Genomic DNA, 26,345 nt, shown 5'->3' with positions numbered 1-26,345 from the left:
CAGTGTAAAAATAGCTGGACTTTCCTTCTAGCCATGTAGTGCTCAGAAAAATTTGCGGGTAAAGAAACAACTTGGTGGCATTTGAAGAAGGAGATTGACCCACTGCCTTGCTCAAGCTAACATGCTGCCATGACAACTCCTTTAACCGGAAAACTCAAAAAACTATCTGGGCAGTTATGGCCTCGATGTTATGGATCCTCTCTTAGAGATTTCGGGTAGCCAGATGGAACCTAGAAAACTTTTGCAGTCCCAAAGATTTCTGGTATCTGTGGAATGGACTGAGGTGCTATAATCATAGCAGCGATCCTTGTGGAAGAGAAGCTATGGAAAGGATCATGAACCTATGATGCAAAGCCATCAACACCACCAGCCCCCCAAAATCAGGGAACTCAACTGCTCACACCGTTTCAGCTAGCACTGCTCTGCAGATGATTCCCAAATTCATTCATTCATTCAACCATATTTATTGAGCACTTACTGAGTGCAGAGCACTGTACTAAGTGCTTAGGAGAGTACAATATAACAACAGACACATTCCTGCCCACAGTGAGCTCACAGTCTAGAGGGGGATATAGACACTGATATAAATAAATGAATAAATAAATAAATACATAAGTCAGTTACAGATATATACATATATCTCAGATCTCTCTCTATAGGTAGATAGACAGAGATATATATATATATATAGATATATATACGTCACACCTGGAGCCTGTCCAAGACTCTATCGGTCTTGACTATGGGAGGGAGAGTCAAGCAGAGACGTAACCATTCCATTCCTAGCTTGGGTAGTGACTAGCAAATGGAAGGCAATCTGCTACAAGTCAAAACTCACCCGTGCTGGGCAGCAGCTGCATGGGAGAGAGTCGAGGGCGGAGACTCAAGTTGCCCGTGGAGGTGGGGCATTCTGGGAGAGATGGGACCATGGTGTCGCTCTGGGTCGGAGATGACTTGATGGCATATGACAAGACAATGCAATATATAAAGATATTTAAAATATATACAGATATATACAACTCTACCTAAATTTACCTCTCTGGATCTCTTTTCAGCTAAGTCAGTCTCACAGTTATTCTTGCCTCTGGGACATCTCCATTCGGATGTCCTGCTGGCACCCCAAAATCAATGTATCTAGATTGTAAGCTACCTCTAGACTGTGAGCTTATTGTGGACAGGGAACGTGCCTAGCCACTTTGTTATACTGTATTCTCGTAAGTGCTTAATACAATGCCCTGCACTCAGTAAGCGACCAATAACTAAGATTGATCGATTGATCTCTGAAACTGAACTTCTCATTTCCTCCTAAACCCACTCTTTCTCCCAACTTTCTCATCGCTAGCCATAAAACTCTCATCCTCCCTATCCCAGAAGCCCGCCGTCTAGATGACAGACCCAGGTCCTCACTGTCTTTCAGCTCTCACATTCAATCAGCTAAATCTTAGCAGTTGTTCCCTCCAAATATTTCTCAGGTCCCAACTACTCTTTCCATTCCAGCCAAAGAGCCCCCACCATGGTTCTAGTTCTCATCAAATCACAGGTAATCAATCAATCAATGCTATTCATTGTTTTTACTATGTAGAGAGCACTGTACTAAGCTCTTGAAAGAGTACAATACTTTGCCTCCCCGTAACAAGCTCGCGTAGGTCTTCCCATCTCCAGATTCTCCTCCGTTTAGTCTATATTCTACAATACTGCACAGATTATCTTCCCATAATGTCACTGGGCAAACGCCTTTTCTTTCTACCAAGCATCCAGCGGTTGCCCATGTTCCTCTACAGCAAGCAAAAACTCCTTACCATTGGTTTCAGGGCTTTCTATTAGTTTCCCCGTGTTCCACACTGATATCCTTCATCCTCTACTTTCAGCTTGCAATCTTTGCTCCTACCAAGCTCGTCTTGTACCTGTGCCCTGGTCAATCAATCAATCAATTAATCAGCGGTATTTAGTGAGTGCTTACTGTGAGAGAACTTGGAGAGTAGAATATAACCTAATCGATAGACGCATTCCCTGTCCACAACGAGCTTACAGTCTAAAGGGTCTGGACTCTCGGGTCTCCAACTCTTTGCTCATCTGGTTCTTCTTGTCTGGAAGACTTTCTGTACCCCTATCCAGCCCCAACCCTCTCACCTTCCCCATTCAAATCTTCCAGGTCACAGCCATGATGTCAAGATCGTCCTAAAATCTCACCTACTGCAGGAAGTCTTCCCCAGTTAATCTCCAACGGTCCAAGTTATGATAGCCCCCAAACCACGTGAACATTTTTGTATTTAGTAACAATAATGATAATAATAATAACAATGGTTTTTGTCATGCACTTACTTTGTGCCGAGCACCGTACTAGGTACCGGGGCAGATACAAGATCATCGGGTCCCAGATGGGGCTTATAGTCCTAAATAGGAGGGCGAACAGTTTTTGAATCCTGATTTGGCAGATGAGGCAACTGAGGCACATTCATTTACGCAATCACATTTATTGAGCGCTTACTTTGTGCAGAGTACTGTACTAAGTGCTTGAGAAGTACAATTTGGCAACGGAGAAGTGAAGTGACTTGCCTAAGGTCACATGGCAGGTCACGTGGCAGGGCTGGGCTTAGAACCCAGGTCCTTCGATTCCCTGGTCAGCGCTCTTTCCACTAGGCCAATACTCTTCCTTGCACTACCGCATATTTAGTAACATATTCTGATAGTTCATCCTGACATCTTTGCACCGCCTAATTTAATTTCATTTATACTGCATTCAGTACTGCATTAATTGATTGGACAAAGGACTGCCTGGGTGTAGATATCAATCCATCAGTGGTATTTATTGAATGCTTACTGTATGCAGAGCACTGTATTAAACACCTGGGTCTTAGCTTGTCCTATGTCACTGAGTTGTCTCCAACCCAGAGCGACTCCATGGGCACATCTCTCCCAGAAAAACCACCTCCATCTGCCATCATTCTGGTAATGGATCCACAGCATTTTCTTCATAAAAGAGAAGCAGCGTGGCTCAGTGGAAAGAGCCCGGGCTTGGGAGTCAGAGGTCATGGGTTCGAATCCCGGCTCTGCCGCTTGTCAGCTGTGGGACTGTGGGCAAGTCACTTCACTTCTCCGTGCCTCAGTGACCTCATCTGTAAAATGGAGATTAAGACTGTGAGCCTCACGTGGGGCAAACTGATTACCCTGTATCTACCCCAGCGCTTAGAACAGTGCTGTGCACATAGTAAGCATTTAACAAACAAATACCAACATTAATTCATAAAAATATGGAAGTGGTTTACCATTGCCTCCTTTCGTGCAGTAAACTTGAGTCTCTGCCCTCCACGCTCTCCCATGCCTCTGCTGACCAGCACAGATGAGTTTTGACTTGTAGCAGATTTCCTTCCACTCGCTGGCCACTGGCCAAGCTAGGAATGGAATGGGTATGCCTCTGCTTGACTCTCCCTCCCAAAGTCGAGACTGGTAGAGTACTGGAAACTCTCCAGATGCAATCCTGAGAGAGAAACACCTGGGAGAGTACAATAACATAGAATTGGTAGACCTGTTCTCTGCCCATAAGGAGCTTACAGTCTAGAAGGGGAGACAGACATTAAAATATTTTATGGATATGAACAAGAGTGCTGTGGGGCTGAGGGTGGGTTAAATAGCAAGTGACTTTTTTAAGGGCACAGAGACAAGTCATAAGGTCACAACGGCCAATTTGGCCACAGCTTAACCTGGTGTAAAATTTGTCATTTCCAGGAAGTAAATTTATATTGTGAAATTTGATCTTTAAGAGCTACCAAACTTTGCCATCGCTACTCGACAGACTCCTGACTATTAATCCTTGCTTTAGAAATCTCACAACCTTAACGAGGTCTCTTCCTCTTGAAGAGGCCTAATGAGTTCTCTCTCCTTTGCTTTTCCTTGCTCTTCTTTCACTAGGAACTAGACCATACACTTAGCTCCTGTAATACCCACCTATTCATTGTTCATTGTTCTCGCTTCACCCACCGTTGACCCCTTGCTCAAATTCTCCTGCCTAGAACTCCCTCCTCCTATTTATGCAACAGAGGAGGACTCTTCCATCTTCAGAGCCCTACTAAAGCAGGGCTCAGTGGAAAGAGCCCGGGCTTGGGAGTCAGAGGTCAGGGGTTCGAATCCCGGCTCTGCCACTTGTCAGCTGTGGGACTGTGGGCAAATCACTTCACTTCTCTGTGCCTCAGTTCCCTCATCTGTAAAATGGGGATTAACTGTGAGCCTCAGGTGGGACAACCTGATTCCCCTGTGTCTACCCCAGCGCTTAGAACAGTGCTCTGCACATCGTAAGCGCTTAACAAATACCAACATTATTATTATTAAAAGCATTTTTCCTTTAGGAAGCCTTCCTGGACTAGGCTCTCATCCCTCCCGACTTATTTTCCCTCCCTATTGTCTCAACCATGCACTTAGTCTCACCCTCTAGACCCTTAGATATTTACCTCATACTCGGCACACAGTAAGCACTCAACAGATACGATCGATTGTCTGATGGATGACGTACTGGACCCAGCATGTAGCTGATGCTCCATAAATGTTAAGCATTCTAAATCACTTCTGAAGACATCAGTGTTGCACTTTTCCTGGGCCCACTATTTCACTCACCAGATTTGTCATTTTATCCTGAAAAAGTTCTCTCAGATTACATACCCCATCCACATATGTTGTTAGAAGGCTCATTTTACTTGAGATGATCTCATGTGGGGGAGGAAGGGTAGTTTTCTCTAGTCAGAAAGTTGATCTTAAAAATTAACAGGCAACACAATCCTTTGGGAATGATAAAAGATCAATCATAGAGGCTGAGCTGGGAACAGGGTCAAAACGGAACAGAGTTAGGTGAAAAATCACTTACGTAATCAAAGAAATATGAACACAATAAACAATCGACACTCTAGTTTATATCAAGCTTTATTAGGGACTATGAACACAATAAACCCCGAACCAACCATAAACGTTGGTTTACACGGACGGGTGCGTATGCGATATATGTAAAATCACTGGTAGCAGGCCACTTCCTTCTGAGCTTTGTATACGGTACCCTTGAACCATCAGATATGAGACGCGCCGACGGGAATTGTGGAAATTTCATCCCTGCCCTACTGGTGACTCATTCGGTGACTCTGTACGAGTTACCGGTTTCCTTGTTTCTTCCTCACTAAAATTGATACTATGCAAAAGAGGAGCTCTGGGTGGGTGGCTGAAGGCTGGAAAGAACCGGGAGATGGCAAAATGCCACCGAGAGCTGCTGGTTTGTCCCACACAATCCTGGGCCAGTTAGTTAGTGGGTGGCCATTTACACATCCATTCATAAGGTCTGTTTGGTGGCGTAGCTGTACAAAGAACTGGGAGTGCCAGGGGGAGGGACTTGGTCACATTCAGCCGCACGTATATGGCTGAAAAAGCCAATGAACGAATTATGGTACTACCTAAGCGCTTCCTGTGTGCCGAGCACTATTCTAAACACTGGAGTAGATATAAGTTAATCAGGTGGGAAACAGTCCCTGTCCCACATGGGACTCACGGTCTTAATCCCCACTTTACAGATGAGGTAACTTTACAGATGAGGTAACTGAGTCCCAGAGAAGTGAAGCGACTTGCCTAAGCTCGCACAGCAGACACGTGGCAGAGTTGAGATTAGAACCCAGGTCTTTCTGACGCCCAAGCCCGTGCTCAGTTCACTAAGCCACGCTGCTTCGCTGCGGCCATACTGTGCATGCAAACAGGCTGCTGTCATGCTCAATGTTTGCAGAATCTGAAGCTGTTTTCTATTTTTTAATGGTACTTGCTAAATCCCCTCTCAGGGTTGCACCTGGAGGGTTTCCAGTACTCTACCCGTCTCGACTATGGGATGGAGAATTGAGCAGAGGCCTACCCATTCCATTCCTAGCTTTGGCAGTGGCTAGCGAGCGGAAGGCCATCGGCTACAAGTCAAAACTCACCCGTGCTGGGCGGCAGCGGCACGGGAGAGAGTCGAGGGCGGAGACTCGAGTCTACTGCGCGGAAGGAGGCAACGGTAAACCATTTCTGTATTTTTACCAAGAAAACTCTGCGGATACACTACCGGAACGATTGCAGATGGAGAGCGGGGCGTTCTGGGAGCGATGCGTCCGTGGTGTCACTACGGCTCTGAAACGACTCGAGAGCGTAAGACAAGACTTGCTGAGCGTTTACTATGTGCCAGTCACGAAGCGCTGGGGTAGATTCAAGACAATTGGTTGGACACATTTGGCTCACAAGTCTAAGTAGACTTTGGCCTCTCTCTCTCACTCACTCATTCCTAATGAAGCTTTTGCTTGAAGAGAACCAATCTAGGCACTGTATCAAGTGCTGGGGTAGATTCAAGATAAACGGGATGCACACATGGGACTCACAAATCTAACTAGACTTTTGTCTCTCTCTTAATAATGTTGGTATTTGTTAAGCGCTTCCTAGGTGCGGAGCACTGTTCTAAGCGCTGGGGGAGATACAGGGTAATCAGGTTGTCCCACATGGGGCTCACAGTCCTCATCCCCATTTTACAGATGAGGTCACTGAGGCCCGGAGAAGTGAAGTGACTTGCCCACGGTCCCACAGCTGACAAGGGGCAGAGCCGGGATTCGAACCCATGACCTCTGACTCCCAAGCCCGGGCTCTTTCCACTGAGCCACGCTGCTTCTCTTTGTCTCTGTCTCTCTCTCTCTCAGTCCTTATGGATCCTTCTTTGACAGCACTCTACTCTGTTGGTCTCATCTCAGCAGTTGACTCCCAATTTTCAGCTGGGAGGCAGCACTGCCTAAGGTTTTTTTTTTTACCACGCCCTCCTTACTTTTGGCTTGCCAATTCCAGCTCTTCAGTTATCTGGGTGTCCCGCTGTCACTCATTTTCTTCATTTGTCTCTGCCAAAGTAGCCGTGCTGAGGCGGACAAAGCTTCCATGCTGGGAGCGCGACTGTATTCCAGGACTCTATCATTCATGATTCGATCTTGCCATTGGCTCAGTGGAAAGAGCACGGGCTTGGGAGTCCGAGGTCATGGGTTCGAATGTCGGCTCTGCCCCTTGTCAGCTGTGGGACCGTGGGCAAGTCACTTCACTTCTCTGGGCCTCAGTGACCTCATCTGTAAAATGGGGATGAAGACTGTGAGCCCCACGTGGGACAGCCTGATTCCCCTGTGTCTACCCCAGCGCTTAGACTAGCGCTCTGCACATAGTAAGTGCTTAACAAATACCAACATTATTATTACTATATTGAATGTGGTCTGTGAATGATGCTGGTGAAACTGCTCAGGAAGCCAGATGTGATGACTGGGTGCGGCCTAGATATCACAGCGGTAGAGGAGGTTGGACCGCACTCCATCTCTCTGAATTTTTAGTTTGGTCTGAAGGTTGCTGCCATATTGTACGTCAGGCACCGAAAGGATGAGCTGACCATTTTGATTCCATTTTCTCCTTCCTTATCCGTCAGCGAGTTCTTCGTCAGTGTGACGCCTAAGTAACAGGATCCTGTCACAGTTTTAGCTCTGTGTTGCCAGTGTGAATATTGGTTGGATGACTGGACAGAGAAGCAGCGTGGCCTAGTGGATAGAGTACGGACCTGAGAGTCAGAAGGGTGTGGGTTCTAATCCCAGCTCTGCTGCTTCATTTAGTCATTCAGTTGTATTTATTGAGGGCTTACCACGTGCAGAGCACTGTACTGAGCACTTGGGAGAGTACAATAATAACAATAAACAGGCACATTCCCCACCCACAGTGAATTTACAGTCACTTCTCTCTGCCTCAGTTACCTCATCCGTAAAGTGGGGGTTAAGACTGTGAGCACCATGTGGGACAAGGACTTTATCCAACCTCGCTACCTTGTATCTACCCCATGGCTTAGCACAGCGCTTGGCACGTAATAAGTGCTTAACAACTACCTAAAAAAATGGCTTTTCTGGTGTAAGCTGAGACATCATCTCCTTTTCCCTTGGGTTTGTCATCGGCTCACGGCAACCGCCTGATTCGGCGGGGCATTTTTCAATCGTTCGCACCTTTGCCGCGTGTGCCTCCGAGGCATCGGCATCTGCTGCCTGCAGCGATTTTTAAAAGACTGGCTCGAGGATATGGGAAGTTGTTTGAAATCAGACTACGAACTTTGGTCCCCAACCAGAAGACCGTTGGCTCCGGACTATGAGTGGACGGGGCAGACGCCAGGGCCAGGGGCAAACGCTTGAACGTGAATACACCAGTGTGCGTCCACAGACGCACGGATCCGGGGCCAGACGTATACGTACGGACATTCACTCGCAGGACTGTGGCACACGTCCATGAGCACGTAGGTCCAGTTAGTTAGGTGTGTTCATTCATTCATCCATCCACTTGTATTTATTGGGCGCTTACCGGGTGCAGAGCACCGTACCAAGCGCTTGGAAAGCACAACTCGGCCATAGATATAAGCCTGTGGTGGGCACGGATTATCTCTCTCTATTCAGTAGTATTTATCGAGCGCTTACTATGTGCAGAACACTGTACTCTTTATCGCTATATTGTACCTTCCAATCCTTTAGTACAGTGCTCAGCACGCGGTAAGCGCTCGGTAAATCCGACTGAAGGTAGACAGGCGCGTGGCTCAGTGGCAAGAGCCCGGGTTTGGCAGTCGGAGGACCCGGGCTCGGATCCCGGCTCTGCCACTTGTCAGCTGGGTGACTGTGGGCGAGTCACTGCACTTCTCGGGGCCTCGGTGACCTCATCTGTAAAATGGGGGTGAAGCCTGGGAGCCTCACGTGGGACGACCCGATGACCCCGGATCTCCCCCAGCGCTCAGAACGGGCTCCGCACCTAGTAAGCGCTCGACGGATACCAACGTTATTATCTACCCCCAGCCCCATGCAGGTGGAGGAAGGACGAGAAGCAGCGTGGCGCAGTGGAGAGAGCACGGGCTTTGGAGTCAGGGCTCATGAGTTCGAATCCCAGCTCTGCCACTTGTCGGCTGGGTGACCGTGGGCGAGTCACTTCACTTCTCTGGGCCTCAGTTCCCTCGTCTGTAAAATGGGGATGAAGTGTGAGCCCCACGTGGGACAACCTGATCCCCCCTGTGTTCACCCCAGCGCTTAGAACAGTGCTCGGCACATAGTAAGCGCTTAACAAATACCAACATTATTAAAGTGGCCACGCCAGGGACAGGGAAACATGCGCGTTTACAGGCGCCGTCGTTTTCCCGGCCCCAGGGAAGAACCTGTACATCCAGACGGGGCAGTCCACTCATTCAGTCGTATTTACTGAGCGCCTACTATGCGCAGAGCACCGGACTGAGCGCCCGGAACGGACAATTGGGCAACAGATGGAGAAGATCCCTGCCCCACGACGGGCTCACAGTCTAATCTGCCACTTGTCAGCTGTGTGACTGTGGGCAAGTCACTTAACTTCTCTGTGCCTCAGTTCCCTCATCTGTAAAATGGGGATTGAGACTGTGAGCCCCACGTGGGACAACCCGATTCCCCTGTGTCTACCCCAGCGCTTAGAACAGTGCTCTGCACATAGTAAGCGCTTAACAGATACCAACATTATTATTATTATTATTATTAATCTGGGGAGGCAGCCGAGCGAAACCGAAGAAAACAGAAACAGGACAACATTATATCCTTCGAGGTGCACATCTAGACAGGGGCTGGTACGCGCAGGTGTGCGAGGGGGCACAGGGGGCCAAGCGACAGAGGAGTCCAGGCCCAAATGTACACCTACAGACGTTCGCACACGGAACCACGGCACACGTGCAGCAGGCCTGCGTGTTTCTCCATGAGAAACACGCTTTCTGTCCGGGTTGTGGCCACGGTTGGTTGGAAGGGAGGAGCTCCAGGGTCCCCCCGGAGCGGCAGGAGCGGGAGAGGCAGGTGGAGCAGCGGCGGCCAGGGGCTACGGTGGGTCTGCGTGCCCGGGTCCCCGGGGTCAGGGGGTGCAGGGGGTGCAGGGGGTGCAGGGGGTGGTGGGGGCCCGGCCCAACGTTGCCCCCCGCGGGGTCGCCACGTCACAATCGTCCCCTCTCCCCCCCCCCCCCCCCGCCCCCAGCCCACTAACAGTCGGGGCTGCCGACTGTCCGGTCCCCTGGGCTGTCCGGACCCCGGAAAGGGATCGCTCTCCCCTCCCAGGACTGCCCGACCCCGCGACCCCCAGGAGCAGCATCCCCCGCTGACGACCGATCCTCGCTTACCCTCGGGCCGGCTGACCTCCTCCCTTCCCTCCTCCTCCTCTCCCTCCTCTTGTCCCCTTCACCTTCTCTTCCTCCTCCTCTCCTCCTCCCTCCTCCCCCCTCCTCCTCCTCTCCCCCTCCTCTCCCTTCCCTCCCCCTCCCCTCCTCCTCTCCCCCTTCCCTCCTCCCCCCTTCCCTCCTCTCCCTCCTCCCTTCCCTCCGCTCTCTCCTCCTCTCCCCCTTCCCTCCTCCCTTCCCTCCTCCTCCCCCTCCCCTTCTCCTCTCCCTCCTCCTCCTTCCCTCCTCTCCCTCGTCCCTTCCCTCCTCCTCTCCCCCTCCCCCTCCTCTCCCTCCTCCCCTCCCTCTTCCCTCCTCCTCCCTCCTCCCCTCCGTCCTCCTCCCCTGCCGTCCCCTCCGGTCTCCCGTCCCGTCGCCTCCCCTCCGGTGCCCGGGACCGGGTCTCTCCCTCCTCCCGCAGCGGTTCTCCCCGGCCGGGGCCGGTGCCCGCTCCGGTGCCCGCTCCGGTGCCCGCTCCTCCTCCTCCGGCTGCTCCTCCTCCCTCTTGTCCTCCTCCTCCTCCTCCTCCTCCTCCTCCTCCTCCTCGGCCGGTGTCTGAGCCCGCGGTCGCCTCCTCGGCTCGGGGCTCGGGCTCCGCTCTCCTCCTCCGCTGTGCGCTCCGCTCCGCTCCCCTCCCCTCCCCTCCATGGCAGGGCACGAATGGGACTGGTTTCAGCGGGAGGAGCTGATCGGGCAGATCAGCGACATCCGAGTTCAAAATCTCCAAGGTAAAGAAAAAAAAAAAAAAGGAAAGGGAAAAAAAAAAATTCCAGAAGGAAAAAGCAAAAGCGAGAGGCAACCTGTATTTGATTAGGGACGTGGTAGGGCCGGGGCTTTAAAGGGGTCGAAAACTCAAGGGATCCTCTCCTCCCCCCCCCCCCCCATCTCCCTTTTCCCTCTCCCCCTCTTTCCCTCTCCCCCTCTTTTCCTCTCTTTCCCTCTCCCTCTCTTTCCCTCTCCCCCTTTCCCTCTCTTTCCCTCTCCCCCTTTCCCTTTTTCCCTCTTTTTCCCTCTCCCCCTCTTCCTCCCTCCCTCCCCCTCCCCCCCTTACCCTTTCCCTCTTTTCCCCCTCTCCCCTCACTCTGTCGCTCCGGGCTGCTATTCGGAAACCATGGGGAGCCCCCTTCCCCTCCCCTGTCCGGCCCAGGAGCCCCCTCTCATTCCTCCCATCCTTCCCATCCCTCCCAGCATCCCAGCATCCCACCCCCAGTCAGCCCAGTTCGGTCCCGCTGCCGGTCCCAGCCCCGATTGGGGAGGGGGGCTGTCTCTGTCCCGGCTTTGGTCCGAAGGCGGGCAGGTGGGGAGAGGGACAGGGGGACAGTTCCAGGTCCTGGACCTTTTCCCGGGAAGGACGGCATCCCCTCCCACCCCAAATGGGGGCAGGTCGCACCGGGGGGGGGGGGGGCTGGGGAGGGTTGGGGGGCTGGGAGCCGGGGGGTTGGGACCCCCATCGCGGTCGGGAAGCAGGCTGGGCTGGAGAAGGGGATTGAATGAATGAGAAAAGGAACAGCTGGTCCTGGAGGGCCTGGGAAAAGTAGCCCGCCCATTTCCAGTAGGTTGCTGGTATCAGGCAGAGGGAGTTCCACCTCTTCCTCAATCCGGCCACATTCCTGCAGGAATAGGCCCCCCCCCAAAACAAACAAACACGCACACACACATACGGCTGGGGGGGGGGGGGGTGGGCCGCATGCCAGGCTACGGATCTTGGGGAGGAGGGACACTGAACACACACATACACACACACAGTCGCTGAGCTCCCGGGGCCCCCACATGCTGGGGTTCTGATCTTGGGGAGCAAGGCCACTACACGAACATGCACACACTTACACACTCACACTGTACGTGAAGCGCTGAGCAAGTCTTGAGGAGTGATAAAGTGAGGGGCAGATCAGTAGGCAACCGCAGGCTTAGCTGGATTTACAGCCAGGGCTTTAACCCCAGAGGTTTTCTAATAACCCTTCAGTAATCCTGTGTTTCTCCCAACCCCAGATCTCCTGGAGATCAGTAGAGACGGGAAGGGTCTGTGCAAGGTGGAGGGAAGAGAGAGGGGGTGACTGGCTCGTTTTGAAGAAATGGGTGACAGGCTTGGAGAGGGGAATGTCCTCTCTCTAGCGGGTGCTTTTCCTTTTGCCCCAGGGCAGGTCTGCTCAGGAGTCAAGCAGAATGTGTGCAGTAAAGTTTAAACATTACAGGGCTGATAAAAGGTTTCCTCAGAACTTTTATTTGCTTCCCTTCCCTCCTTCCCAACCCCCAGCCGGGTTGGTGAGGACTGTGTATTCGTGTGGGCGCGGTGGGAGGGGGGAGTTACTAGGTGCGGTGTGCATCTTTAACGCTGCGGAATACGAGATGTGTTTACCGTATCGTACAAATCTTCACCGATAATTGGGGTAAAATAAAGATCTCGCTTGAAGGGTGAAAATGTCTGCAGTAGGTTCGGGGGCGTCAGGGTAGATTAAGTGCTCTGCCGACTTGGAGCTCTTCTCTCATTGTTTTGATACTCTTTTACCCGAAAGAAAAGTTATTTGGGGGATAGGGTGTCAAGCTCCCGAATGCCTCGGTCTGTATTTACATAACAGTGATGTTTTTCTTATGGTATAATCCCAAGATAATCAGACCGGAACACGGTTCCAGGCCCACGACCTGAAAGGTAGGGAGAGCAGGTAGTACAGGTAGCTAGGGGTATGGCGATTGTAAAGCCAGGACTTGGCCTTCTCTCCTTATCCTCTCCCAGCTGTTGATCTGTTGTTGTATTTTAGTGTTTTCTTCCCCAGGAGCTCAATCCGTTTGCTGGTCACCGCCCCCCCGGGGGAACGCCAAAGAGACCTGCCTGCCAAGTCTGGTACAGCCAACCGTACCGTGCGGGGCAGGGACTTGACTGCGACTACCCAAACACACCGGTGGAAAATCGCCCAATCCCTGTCATGTTGGTCGAACCAGCCCTCAGAAACATTGCTCAAGCCCGTGTCTGAGAGACTGCAGCTTCGGGACCTATAGGGGATGGGGGAAGGAAGGGAGTGGGAGGCAAAACGGAATGATTATTCCGGAAAGGAGGCCTGCTTCGTCAAGCCCAGGTAGAGTCCGTCGGAGGGGTGGGACGCCGGGCCCCCTCGGAGAGGGGCGGTTGGGAGACGTTTGTGGTGGAAAGGAATCCCGGCTCCCGTCTGCTCCGGCGGGAACGAAGCAGCTGCTGTCGATTTGAACAGGCCTGATTTTGTCGTAGTGCTGTGCGTGGGTGGGTTGGTACAGCAGGGCTGAAGGGAGGTTTTAAACACTTGGTGTGTATGAGATGAGTTTGCCACAAGGAAAGGGATCAGGGGAAATCCTGGGGTTAAGTCCCCCGGAAGAGTGCGTTTTTTTTGGTACATGTGGACTCCTGGAGACCCCACGATACCCTGAGTTTATGATGTCACTGGAATCACTTTTTATAGAGCACTCGGGAATGGAGACACAGCAAAGTGAGGCTTTCTAGTCTGCCTGCAACGCAGGGATCAGTTTGGTGTTGAATGGAGAATGTGATATGGAAAGGGAATAGGCAATCTGACAGGCGAAAAGACAGTTGTTTTGCTTTCAGCGGCAGGATTTGCCATTTATAACAAAATTTCCTATCTAGGTGGCAACTTTTTCCTTTGGAACATGAAATCCAGTAGCGCCAAAATCCAGGTGGATCAGCCTGCCCTTCTTTTTACAGATAGGGAAACTGAGGCAATGAGTATCGGTTGCTTGGAGTCACTCCTGCTTCAGAACAGGACAGCGAGCCATCATTTGGTAAATTGTTTCGCAGCTCAGCCATCTGGCCGTGGTTGTTAAAGGGCTCAGGGCCCTTCAAATTTTAAAAGCCTTCCTGTCCTTCATCTGGCCTGTGGTCCCAGGACCCAGCTAAGATCGACCACCAGATTGGGATTCACTAGGAAAACTGGGAGAACAAAGAATCCATCTCGAGGGAATCCCTCCTGTCCTGGAAAACGAGGCACAGCATCTTGGCCAATATTCAGATCTGCCTGAGCCACACACCCCCTGACCTGCTGGACCCCTAGATGAACTCAACACTGTCATAGTCATCTCTTCCGCGGTTGAGGGCTTGGCTCCAAAAGGCGAGCCAGCCTCTACCTGGAGCAGAGGTTGCCCAGGGGGCCGGACTGGAGAGGCCTCTCTATCTCACTCACCGATCTCTGCTCAGTCAGCGGGAGGAATCCTGTGAGCGTGGCAACGTGGTAAAACCCGTTGCAGGCACCGTGCCTTTTGCCTCTATTTTTTTTTAACGGTATTCCTTAAACACTTACTATGTACCAGACATTGTATTAAGCACAGGGGTAGGTACAAACGAATCAGGATGGGCACAGTCCACGGCCCACATGGGGTTCACAGTCGTTATCCCCATTTTACAGATGAGGGAACTGTGCCCCAGAGAAGTGAAATGACTTGCCCAAAGTCACACAGCAGACAAGTGGATGAGCCGGGATTACAACCCAGGTCCTTTTGACTCCCAGGCCTGGGCTCTAACCACGAGGCCACGCTGCTTCTCAGCGGGCTTAGTGCATAGCTGTGCATCCTGAAGGCACTCGGTAAATCCCCTTGGATCAGGTGCTTGGCACTAACGCATCAGTTTGCCAGAATTTAGCCATGCAAGACGAACCCCTAGATTCTAAACCCCACCTCTAGACTGTAAGCTCGTGGTGGGCAGGAAATGTGTCTGTTATATTGTTAACTGTTCTCTCCCAAGCGCTTAGTACAGTGCTCTGCACACAGTAAGCACTCAGTGAGTACGACTGACCGATAAGAGGATGGGCCAGATTTTTGTTTTGGGCCACTTTTTGACATTGTTGGACTGCCTCCAGCTAGACTTCAAGTACGGAAGGAAAATCCTCCTTTCGATTTGGCATCCAGAAAAAAAAAAAAAAAATGGTCTTGGAATCCCAGCAGGCTCCATCAGCTCTAAATTCCCCAGTTAGAGTCCATAAAACTGGGTCAGGATAGAATTTCAGGATTTATAGGAGCTGCCATGGGTCAGTGCTCTGAAACGGGAGCAGAAACTTGTGACTTTTGGTTAGCAGTGGCCACTTGGGAACCCTGACCAATCTGGTCCCTCTGGGCCCAGTGACCGACCCAGTGATTATCATCCGTACTGTATAACGCTGTCCATTTCCTGACAGCCAGTTCCCAGTGGGTTTAGTCAAAGAGCCTCTCATCAGGCAGCAAGCAGTAGGAAATGCCTTGCCTGGAAGTCATTATAGGATGCTGCAGTTCAAAAGTACTGAAAAATCCCTCGAAACAAAGACAACCAGAGCTGTAGCCTTCGGTAGACGTTGAGAAGTTGAAAGTTGCCTCGCCTTTGCCCTGGAAACATTTTTCTCATTACAGTGTGGGCTGCTTCCATACAGCCACTAGCGGGAATTGGCTTCAACAAATTGCATGTGCAATTAAAGATTCATTTGAAGATTTCTTTTGAAATGGTACTTTCTGCCGCAGAAGAAAAGGCTGAACCCAAATAAACCCACCGGGGCATGCTTCTGAGGCATACTTGTTTTGGGATTTGCAATTACCAGTTTAATGCCTAGGCATGGCTAGATTCGACTTTTTTCCTCTCCTAGTTGTCTCTTTGAGGATGAGCTATATGAATGTTTTCTGGTGCCTGCTTGAAAGGGTAAGGGTGTTAGGGGCATAAAGTGATTCCTGAACCTCAGGGGTGATTTGGGGGGTCCAACAGGAAAGGCAACACCCTGGGGACGGTGGAAGTCTTTGAGCGTCCCTGAGCAGGCTGTCTTTCTTGAGGTTCAGGTGACATCACAGACCACTCCCATTCTCTCTCCTGCTTTTCCGTGATGCGACTCAAAGCCCTTGCTGCTGTTATATCCTCTCTCTTTAAAAACGCTTTTAATAGAATGTCTCTTCTACTTAAAAATAGCATACCTGGTCCTAAAAGTTGCTGAATGATAAAGGAGTGATGGAGCTTGTTAGGTGCATTTGTGTTTGTGGCCAGCCCTCTGGGTAAACTAGCACACCACTTGGGGAGAGTTAGGGAAAAGTCAATCAATCTATTAGTCAATTGAATATATTGAGTGTGTACTGTGTGCAGAGCACTGTACTAAGCGCTTGCGAGAGTGCCATGTACGAGAGATGGTAGACATGTTCCCTGTCTACAAGAAGCTTACAGTGTGACTTTACAGTGCTCCGAGAAGATGTCATCGATGGTCTTAATTGAGCACTTGCTGTGAGCAGAGCAATAATAATAATAATGATGTTGGTATTTGTTAAGCGCTTACTATGTGCCGAGCACTGTTCTAAGCCCTGGGGTAGACACAGGGGAATCAGGTTGTCCCACATGGGGCTCACAGTCTTAATCCCCATTTTACAGATGAGGTAACTGAGGCACCGAGAAGTTAAGTGACTTGCCCAAAGTCACACAGGTGGTGAGGGAGGGCCATACGGCAGAGTCGGTAGACCCGCTCCTTACTTACAACAGGCTTTGGGTCTAGAGGACATACTAAACCCTCTTCTTAGTCTAAAGTCACAATGGCTCAGCTATGCACACCACTGTACGTTCTTAACAATAGTAATAGTAATGATTATGGTCCTTTTTAGGCACTTACTATGTGCCAAGCATTGTTCTAAACACTGGAGTAGATACAAATTAATCAGGATGGACACAGCCCCTGTCCCACGCTGCGCTCACACTCTTAATCAGCGTGGCTCAGTGGAAAAAGCATGGGCTTGGGAGTCAGAGGTGGTGGATTCTAATCCCGGCTCTGCCGCCTGTCAGCTGCGTGACCTTGGGCAAGTCACTTACCTCCTCTGTGCCTCAGTTATCTCATCTGTAAAAAAAAAAAATAGGGATGAAGACTGTGAGCCCTACATGGGACAACCTGATTACCTTGTCTCTAACCCAGTGCTTAGAACAGTGCTTGGCACACAGTAAGCGCTTAACAAATACCAACGTTATTCTTATTATTAATCCCCATTTTTTTAAGGTAGAGCAGGGATTAGAACCCAGCTTCTTCTGACCCCCACGCCCGTGACAGCCCTGTGCAATTTGGTTTGTGGGCTGACTTTGGATGTTGGGTCAACCTCATAAGTGAAATAGGTCCTGACAGTCAAAATTCGGGTCACGTGTTTGTTCCTTGCAAGAAGGAAATCTGCTTATAGCCACTGACCTGTGGTTAAGAGGGAAGGATGTTGGGATGTGGATGAACAGTAAACACTGCTCCCATTTCATTCATGATAAGTTGTTAGTGAGAGTTCAACCTCATACATACAACTTCCAGATGTGCTTTTTTTTTAATCACCGGGCTGTGCCTACCAAAAAAATCAAAGAACTGGGTTAATGAACAGTTAATCTTTTTTTTTTTCCCTTTTTAATGGTATTTTTTAAGAGCTTACTATGTGTCAGGTAAATGCTGGGGTAGATGCAAAATAATGAGATGGGACACTGTCCATGGGTTCACAGTCTTGATCCCCATTTGGCAGATGCGGTGCCTGAGGCACAGAGAAGTGAAGTGATTTGCACAAGGTTACGTATCAGACAAGTGGTGGAGCTGGGATTAGAACCCAGGTCCTTCTGTCTCCCAGGTCTGTGTGCTGTCCACCAGGCCATGCTGCTTCTCTGAGACTATTTCCACTGTTGCAACGGATCCTTTAAACAAAGGTGGATTAGGAGGCTCTGGGTAATGGGATTTCACTCTTTGGGAAGTCCTAGACTCATCAGACAGTTGTGCGATCTTCCTCTTTGCGTTGGCAGTGCTGACATTATCTGTCCCTGTGTTTTCAGCGCTGCTAAAAAAAGGTATCTTAAAGATGCATATTCTTGCAGGATAGATCATTTTTATTGAAACTGTGGTTAGCTTCAGATTACGTTGTGAAGCTAAACAAAGGTAGACCACCAGAATCCTGTTTGGTTTTTCATTTGACAGTTCAGCCTCACCAGTTTGTGTTATTGATGCAGATTTTACTAGGATTAAAAACAACAAACAAGTCCGTAACACTTTTGATTAATCTGCATCGGGATTGGTAATCCTGGGGTGTCCTCTCTTCTAAGTAGGGACCAGATGCAATGTTCCTTCATTTATAACTTTGGATGAAATCATCATGGAAAGGCCAGTGAATGAGTAGTTAAGAGATTTATGAAGCAGTTAATTGGGAGAAGTGATGTTTTAGAGTTCTGATGCTCTCAGATTAGGGATAGAGCAGCAAAAAAATAGGGAAAAGAAAAGAGTAAAGGAAAGAAAGAGAACAAAAGGATGCCCTTGAGAATTCCTATCATTCTAGTCCCTAATAGTAAAACATAAGTCACCACTTTATAATGTGGTCAGTGGTGTCATAAATGCCTTGATGAACGGCAGCCTTATCGTACCTGGTGGTTTTATTTTGGTTTCTTTTTTTTTTAACCTCTTTCCATTTCAATTCAGGGATACAGGTCACTGAAACGATAGGGAGTGTTTCAAGTCTGCTTTCGGTTCCTCCTAATTACTGGATATTTGATGGGAAACGGCAGAGTGGTATCTTTCACCTATTTTGTAGTTAGAGGTTTTGAAAAGCCACAGCAACAGCTTATTTATCAGCGTTTTCCGAAAGAGAAAATACTCAGGACTTTTACGTAGGGTGATTCCCTAGGCAGAAAGGGTTACAGTGCTGTGGTCTCATTAGAGAGACGGTGCCAGATCTTGAGAGCAAAGATCTATTCAGTAGGATTTAATGGGAAACTCAGCTTGCTGTGAGGTTTTTTTTGGATTTGATCTAACCCTCTCTTTAAACTAAGCATGAAGATTTCAAGAGGATGAAGGGAATTGCACTAATTTTGAACTACAGGGTAAAGAAAGAGAGGTCGGTTGCTAGCTGAGGAATGAGGAATTGGTTTCTGTATTGTTTGGTGTCGGATCTCTGCCTGCTTTATAAAATCTTTGCCAAGCTAATGCTACAGACTACCTGGGAGAGGAGAGGGCTGGCCAGTGGGAGGAGTTTTTAAAGCACAGCCGACCTGGATGGGAAGATTTTCCCCTCCAAGCTGGGATCTGATAAAGATGTTTACTAGAGCCTCTTGATTTTTGTGTTTAGTTACTGGGGGAGAATTTGGAGCAAAGTTCATAAGAGAGATTCCTCTCAAGGTTCAAGAAAGGTTTTGGATAAATTTATGGGGCACCAGGCCAGGGTGGATTACTAGGGGGAAAAATTAGGAGTACATTTCTACCCGTGAGGATGGATGTCTTGGAGGGAAACCATCAAACAAACCATCACCAAGCCCCCTGTTTTCAATGTTGGGGACAGAATACAGGGCTGGTTATGCCACCCTACTCTCTGTACCTCCATCTCATCTTTCCCACCCCTGATCCCTTGCCCACGTCCTCCCTCAGGGCTGGAATTCTCTCCCCCTCATATCTGACAGTCCGCCACTCTTCCCACCTTTAAAACCCTCCTAAAATCACATCCCTTCAGCAGTTTGATACTCCCCCCCAGCCCCACAACGCTTATGTACATAGCCTTATACTCTACTATTACCCTAACTGTAATTTATTTTATAGACTGTCTCCCTCTGTAAACTGAAAGCTCCTTTTGGGCAGGGATTACATCTACTAACTATATTGTGTTGTACTTGCCAGAGCACTTAATAGAGTGCTCTGCACATGGTTTGATCAATAAACACTTTCAATTCATTGGGTGGATCGACCATCGATCTGACTCAGCGGTGATTTTACTTGCGATCTTCATTCACAATCCTAACTCCTTTGAAACGGGAGATGAGCAAAATCTGGCTCATGGGAGAGATTTGGGCTGCCCATCTATTTTGTGGGCGCCACTTATGCCCATGGAGCCTTCATCCTAGCTTTAGGTTGACTGTGGGTACGGCCAGTAACCTCCATTCACCACTGCTCAGGAAATTGTGGCTTGCTGTGCTTGGATGTGGCTTGATGTGGCTGCAGAAGCAGCATGGCCTAATGGAGAGAGCCCAGACCTGGGAGTCAGAAGGACCTGGACTCTTAATTCCTACTCTGCCTCTTGTCTGCTGTGTGACCTTGGGCAAGTCACTTCACTTCTCGGTGCCTCAGTTCCCTCATCTGCAAAATGGGGATTGAGACTGTGAACCACATGTGGGACAGGGACGTGTCCAACCCGATTTGCTTGTATCCACCCCAGTGCTTAGTAGAGTATCTGGACAGATGTGGCTCCTCTCTGATTTAAGAAAAGTTAGGATTGTGAATGAAGATCACAAGCAAAATCGTTGCTGAGTCAGACTGATGGTTTCTGCTCAACTGTATATATTTTCATTACCCTATTCATTTTGTTAATGAAATGTACGTCGCCTTGATTCTATTTAGTTGCCATTGTTTTTGAGATGTTCTTCCCCTTGACTCTGTTTATTGCCATTGTTCTTGTCTGTCCGTCTCCCCCGATTAGACTGTAAGCCCGTCGAATGGCAGGGACTGTCTCTATCTGTTGCCTTGTTCATTCCAAGCGCTTAGTACAGTGCTCTGCACATAGTAAGCGCTCAATAAATACTATTGAATGAATGAATGGTTGATCCAACCAATGAATCAATAGTATTTATTGATCACACCGTGTGCAGAGCTTTACTTATTTATATTAAAGGTTGTCTCCCCTGTCCCCCTATCCCCCCCACCCCTGACTGTAAGCTCGTTGTGGTCAGGGAATTTGTCTCTTTATTGTTGTATTATACGCTTCCAAGCACTTAGTACAGTGCTCCATACACATTATGCGCTCAATAAATAAGATGGAATGAATGAAGCACTTAACAAATACCATTATTATTATTATTGTTATTATTATTATTTTTCCATGGTTCTTTTTGTACTGTATTCCTCCCTCTCCCTCCTCCTCCCTGCTTAACCTAGTGTCATCCTGAAGACTGGGAAGGCTTTAGTGGCAGCCTCAAAATTCTGCAAGGGATATTCTGAGTAAAGTAGTTGCCCACTCCTGACATTAATTGATACCTTTTGATCCCAGTGTTCAATCTCACAGGCAAAATGATCACTAAGAAAGGAAACAGATGGGAGGGTTTTGAGCTGTTGCTGGTATTGCCTGCCTTTGGTTTCAGGACAGATTCAGCTGACTGACAACTCTAAACGGGTTCATTCATTCCATTCTATTTCATTCAATTGTATTTAGAGAGCATTTATAGGGTGCAAAATAGTGTACTAAGCACTTGGGAGAGTACACTGTAACAATAGCATGTATATTTCCTGCCCATAACAAGCTAGAACCTAAAGATGAGCTTGTGAACAGGGAACGTATCTACCAACTGTCTTATATTGTACTCTCCAAGCACCTAGTACAGTGCTCTGCACACAGTAAGTGCTCAGTAAATGTGATGGATTGATTGACTGACTGGCTTTGACTGACTTTAATTTCAAACAGACCTGATGGTCTCAGTCGATCAGTAGAGAGGCAGTGTGGCCTAGTGGAAAGAGTACGGGCCTGGAGGTCAGAGGACCTCTATTCTATTCCCGGCTTTGCCACTTGTCTGCTGCATGACCTTGGGTAAGTCACATAACTTCTCTGTGCCTAAGTTACCTCTTCTGTAAAACGGGGGTTAAGTCCGTGAGCCCCATGTGGGACAGGGACTGTGACCAACCTGATTATCTTATATCTACCCCTGCATTTAGTACAGTGCAGTTACATAATAAGTGCTTAACAAATAAAAATGCCATACCATAAAAAATGGTATTTATTGAGCACTTACAGCGTGAACAGCACTGTAGTAAGTTGCTTGTGAAAGTACAAAACAACAGACCTGGTAGTTGCAATCTCTCCCACGGAGAGTTTACAGACTACCGGGTGAGACCGACATTAAAATAGATTAGGGACAAGGGAAACAGTAAAGTAAAAGAATATTTACCAAAGTTCCGCAAGGCTGGTTTGGGTATCAACGTGTTTAAGGGATATAGAGAAGCAGTGCGGCTTAGCGGAAAGAGCCCGGGCTTGGGAGTCAGAGGTCATGGGTTCGAATCCCCACTCTGCCACTTGTCAGCTGTGTGACTTCGGGCAAGTCACCTAACTTCTCTGTGCCTCAGTTCCCTCACCTGTAAAATGAGGATAAAGACTGTGAGCCCCATGTGGGACAACCTTATTACCTTGTATCTGCCCCAGCGCTTAAAGCAATGTTCAGCACAAAGTAAGCGCTTAATAAATGCCATCACTACACAGCCAAGTGCATAGACAGAGGGGAGAGCGGATAGGGGAAATAAAGAGTTTGTTCACTTTTATTGGTCTGATTGGTTTATCCTGATTGTAGCCATTTCATCCAAGGGTCAAGGTCACTGTTAGGGTCTTTGGGTGAAAATTCTGAAGATGACAATGGATGATGTGCCTGCAGAGGGAGTGAAATGTGACTTTGGCTAGATCAACTATTTTTTGGTCTCTCAAACAATAGAGTTGTTCTAACTCCACAGGTTCTGTCATTCAAAAGACTCTTTGATATGAAGCTATTGCTACTGGCTCTTAGGGAATCATAATCATTCAATATTTATTCCCCGAATCATCTTAATTATCCCCAAGAATTCTCTGGAAGAAACCAGTAAAGTGAGGCAATATCTCACTTTAATAATAATAATAATGATAGTGTCTCCTTATTATTTTACCTGGTGGAAAATTACTTAACTGCTTTCCCCCTCAGCTCTTGCAAAGCATTTTTAGGGTGAGAAAACAAAAGTCTGCTTCTTTCAGTAATCTTGGCACCTTAGTTGGCATGAGTTATGGTCTGAGGAAAGAAAAGGTTTGAGAGAAATGTGGAATGCTGGATTATTTATAGATAGTTTCTTTCATAGTTGTCAGTAAGGTCCTATCCATGAGGCTGCATGTGACAGAATCAAGATGTGTGATCAGCATGACCATTCTCTATTGTATTCTAATAAGGATGGATCCTCGTTGCATTAGTGTTGGGTTCTCCCCACATCAAGCCTGTCTCTGTTTTCGACTGTCTCCTTAGGACACGGTCTTTATGAAGCCTTGGCTCTGGGAGAAGAATCAGTCTCTCAATTCCCCCTCTGGAAGTTAAGCTCTTCTTGTACACCCAGGTACCAAAAACAACAAATGGCAGCGTCTTTGGAAACCAGGGACTGGTCCAAGATCATTTTCTAGTAATTATTTCCATCCTGAAGAGGGAAACTGTCCATCAGCAGAAAGATCAAAAGGAATAGGATTCATTTTCTACAAAACAAGGCACACGTCAAAAGATGGCATCGTGTCCTGGTTTGCATGATGACACAGTTGCTAAGTGTCAGCTGCTAATTGCTGACCCGGAAACAGATTTTGCTCAATTCTTCTTAGGCAGCTCTCACTTTGCAGGGTGAGGGGATTGAGTACAAGTCTTGGTGGGGAGAGAGAGTGGTGAGACGCGGAAGCTCAAGTCATGAGTTCTGGTGTCCAGCCTGTGACTGGATTTACAGTATAGGGAAAGTCTCCTTTATCCTTTGCCTCACTCCCTGCCTATAAAGCACTCAATCACTTTGTCCCCTCCTACCTCACCTCACTATTCTCCTACTCTCCTACTACAATACAGCCCACACTCTTCGCCCTCTAACGCCAACCTACTCAATGTACCTCGAACTCATTTACGTTGCTGCCAACTTCCAGTCCCACATCCTGCCCCTAGCCTGGAATGCTTTCCCTCTTCATATCCGACCGACAGTTACTCTCCCCCCTTCAGAGCCTTATTGAAAGTGTATCTCCTAGAGGCCTTCCCTGACGAAGGCTTCTTTTTCTCTTCTCCCACTGTCAGGATCAAATGCTGTCAGGATTAAATCATAAACTGAATGGCTGGTGGTATTTTGAGTAATATGCAGTGATCTATGTGATCCCTTGTGCTTATAGGAAAGACTTTCATAGAAAGTCTTAAAGGGCCCCTTCTCCTCCTCCCTTTACCTACACCACTTAGTTCATCTTCACTGCACACTTGTGAAATGATGCACTGACCATTTCCACAGTAGGGGAAGCTAAGCACTGGTCCAAGGTCATTTTCAGATAGTTAATTTCATCCTGAAGTGGGGTTGTTATCCAAGATCCTTGAGGAGTTGGGTCCCAGGCTTCCTCTCTCCCAGATCTTGGCATTTTCTTCTTCAGATCAGACCATGTTGGGAGAACCTCTCTCCAGGCCCCCCACCTTCCCATTCAGTCCATCCCCACGGACTCCTGAACACACTCACGCACTGTGCTTGTGTGCATGGTTTCTCTCTACCCTCGTGCTCTTTTAGCTAATGTATATTCATCGATGGCTGTTTGCTTTCCTCCCCACTAGATTTGAAGGTCCTTGAATCAATGAGTCAATCAATCGGTCAGTCATATTTATTGAGTGTTTACTGTGTGTAGAGAACTGTACACTGAGCTCTTGGGATGTACAGTATAACAGATTTGGTAGACATGTTCCATGCCCACAACGAGCTCATAGTCTAGAAGGCAGGGATTCTCCTTTCCTAAACCTTCAAGACCCCTCTTAAATGTTCTGCACCTAGTTCACCTTCAAATCAATCCTGTTGATCAGTTTATCGACGGTATTTATTGAGCTCTTACTGTGTACAGATCACCGTACTGAGGGCCGAGAGTGTACAATGCAACGTAGACACATTCCCTGCCCATGCTAGGTGATGCCAGTACATAGCGCTCCGTGTATTCTCTTTCAGCAAGCTTGATGATGTTGATCACAATTACTGAACTATTACTACGTTGAGTTACTAATTACTAATTGAGTTACTATTACTAGTGTGTACGTTGAGTCCAAATCACACCCAGTGTCTATATGTGCTCAGTTAGGCACTTTGGAAAGAGCAGAAACTCTTTCAAGGTAACTTGGTGACTGTTCTATATGATGTCTCATGTCATGGTGTGCACCATGTTGTAATGCATTAAAAAGTTCTCATGATGTGTGAAAGAGTTAACATTATATCTGCAATGCCTACTTTACTTCCAGGGAGTAAATTTAGGCACCGTCATCTGCTGCGAAGATTTTTCAGAGCTAAAATGCACCATTCCCACTTATCTGGTGAACATCAAGCCAGGCTGGGGTGAGTTCCTTCAGGACTTTAGAGAGACTGATCTGGGCAGGCTTCCTAAACCTACACATCTCAGATTGGAGGATGAAAAATGTATTCCTCCAGCCAACAGAATTGACGTATTACAGCAATCTCCCTTGGAGCACAGGCACCATTCCCACCGACCTCCCATAGCGTGGAGTGGGGTGGGACCCGAACATCAGATTCCAGAGGGGAAACTCGGAGCTAGGGCCCCTGTCTTACCGTCGGGGGAGGGAGGATTGGAATATCAGGAGTCTAGGCCACTGACGTCTTTGGAGTAGGTTGGGAGCGGCTTGTGCTTTTCCTGTAGACGAATCAAGTTGTCCATTTGTCAGCACTGCATTCTCTCTGCCATTCGGGTTGTTCCTCCGAGAAGATAGCTACCAGATCTCCCCCCACCCCACCCTCCACCATTTTCCTTCCAAGACTTGGCCCTGCTTATCAAAATCACATCTTGATATTGCTGGCTTGGCCGCAGGTTCTGGGAACTGAATTAGTGTGGGGGCCAATCGAGGGATGAAAACCTCTCTCCTAAGGCTCCGTCTTCCAACCGGAAGGCATCGTGGAGAGGTGTTTCATGAACAGGCTCCAGTCCCCAGGACTTTCTGCTTAGGTTGGCTTGGGCTGAGGCCTTCCAGCCACTGCTGGTAAAATCACCAAGCCCCCGGGGTCTATGGTTGCTTCTTGTAAATCCCTGAAGCATATTGGAGCACCTTGGAATGGAGCGTTATTTTAATGGCAGTTGTTAATCAATCAATCAACTAGTCAATTGTATTTATTGAGTACTTACTATATGCAGAGCTCTGTACTAAGCACTTGGGAAACAATTTCTATGTACCAGACACTATTAAGTGTGCTGGGGTAGATAGGAGATCATCAGGTTGGGCACAATCCATGTCCCAGGAGGAACTCACAGTCTTAATCCCCATTTTATAAATGAGGTGACAGAGGCACACAGAAGTTAAATGACCTGCCCAAGGTCCCACAGCAGAAAATTTGAAAAAATGATTTTTTCCATCTTGCTGCATAGAATCATAGCACCTCGTTTCACAGTGTGGTCCCTGAGAAGTCATAAACACTACTGGCTTCTGCCAAAAACTCTTCCTAAACTGTCCTGTTCTTAACATTTCCCGGGA

General features: G+C 48.4%; 1 protein-coding gene and 1 non-coding gene across 4 annotated transcripts in view; one reads left to right on the top strand and one right to left on the bottom strand.

The window, feature by feature from the left end:
* Nucleotides 1–3,350: 3,350 nt before the first annotated feature.
* On the bottom strand, nt 3,351–3,488 carry LOC114816592. Its single transcript, XR_003764388.1, has one exon. It is a non-coding gene; the product is annotated as a small nucleolar RNA SNORA7 (small nucleolar RNA).
* Nucleotides 3,489–10,712: 7,224 nt separating this feature from the next.
* CLMN (calmin) overlaps nt 10,713–26,345 on the top strand; it is a 119,768-nt gene continuing 104,135 nt past the window's right edge. Inside the window, exon 1 of one of the 3 annotated variants that reach the window (XM_029064090.2) lies at nt 10,713–10,926. In XM_029064090.2, the coding sequence (XP_028919923.1) occupies nt 10,845–10,926 (82 nt within the window). In that variant the 5' untranslated portion in view covers nt 10,713–10,844. Of the gene's footprint in view, nt 10,927–13,214; nt 13,270–26,345 lie in introns of those variants that run through there. The other 2 variants (XM_029064080.2, XM_029064091.1) reach the window with 2 other exon arrangements.

Source organism: Ornithorhynchus anatinus, chromosome 1 (genome assembly GCF_004115215.2).
Source record: "Ornithorhynchus anatinus isolate Pmale09 chromosome 1, mOrnAna1.pri.v4, whole genome shotgun sequence".
NCBI classification, from domain to species: Eukaryota; Metazoa; Chordata; class Mammalia; order Monotremata; family Ornithorhynchidae; genus Ornithorhynchus; species Ornithorhynchus anatinus.
The sequence above is the reverse complement of the archived record's forward strand: the minus strand, read 5'-3'. Positions and strand labels throughout refer to the sequence as shown.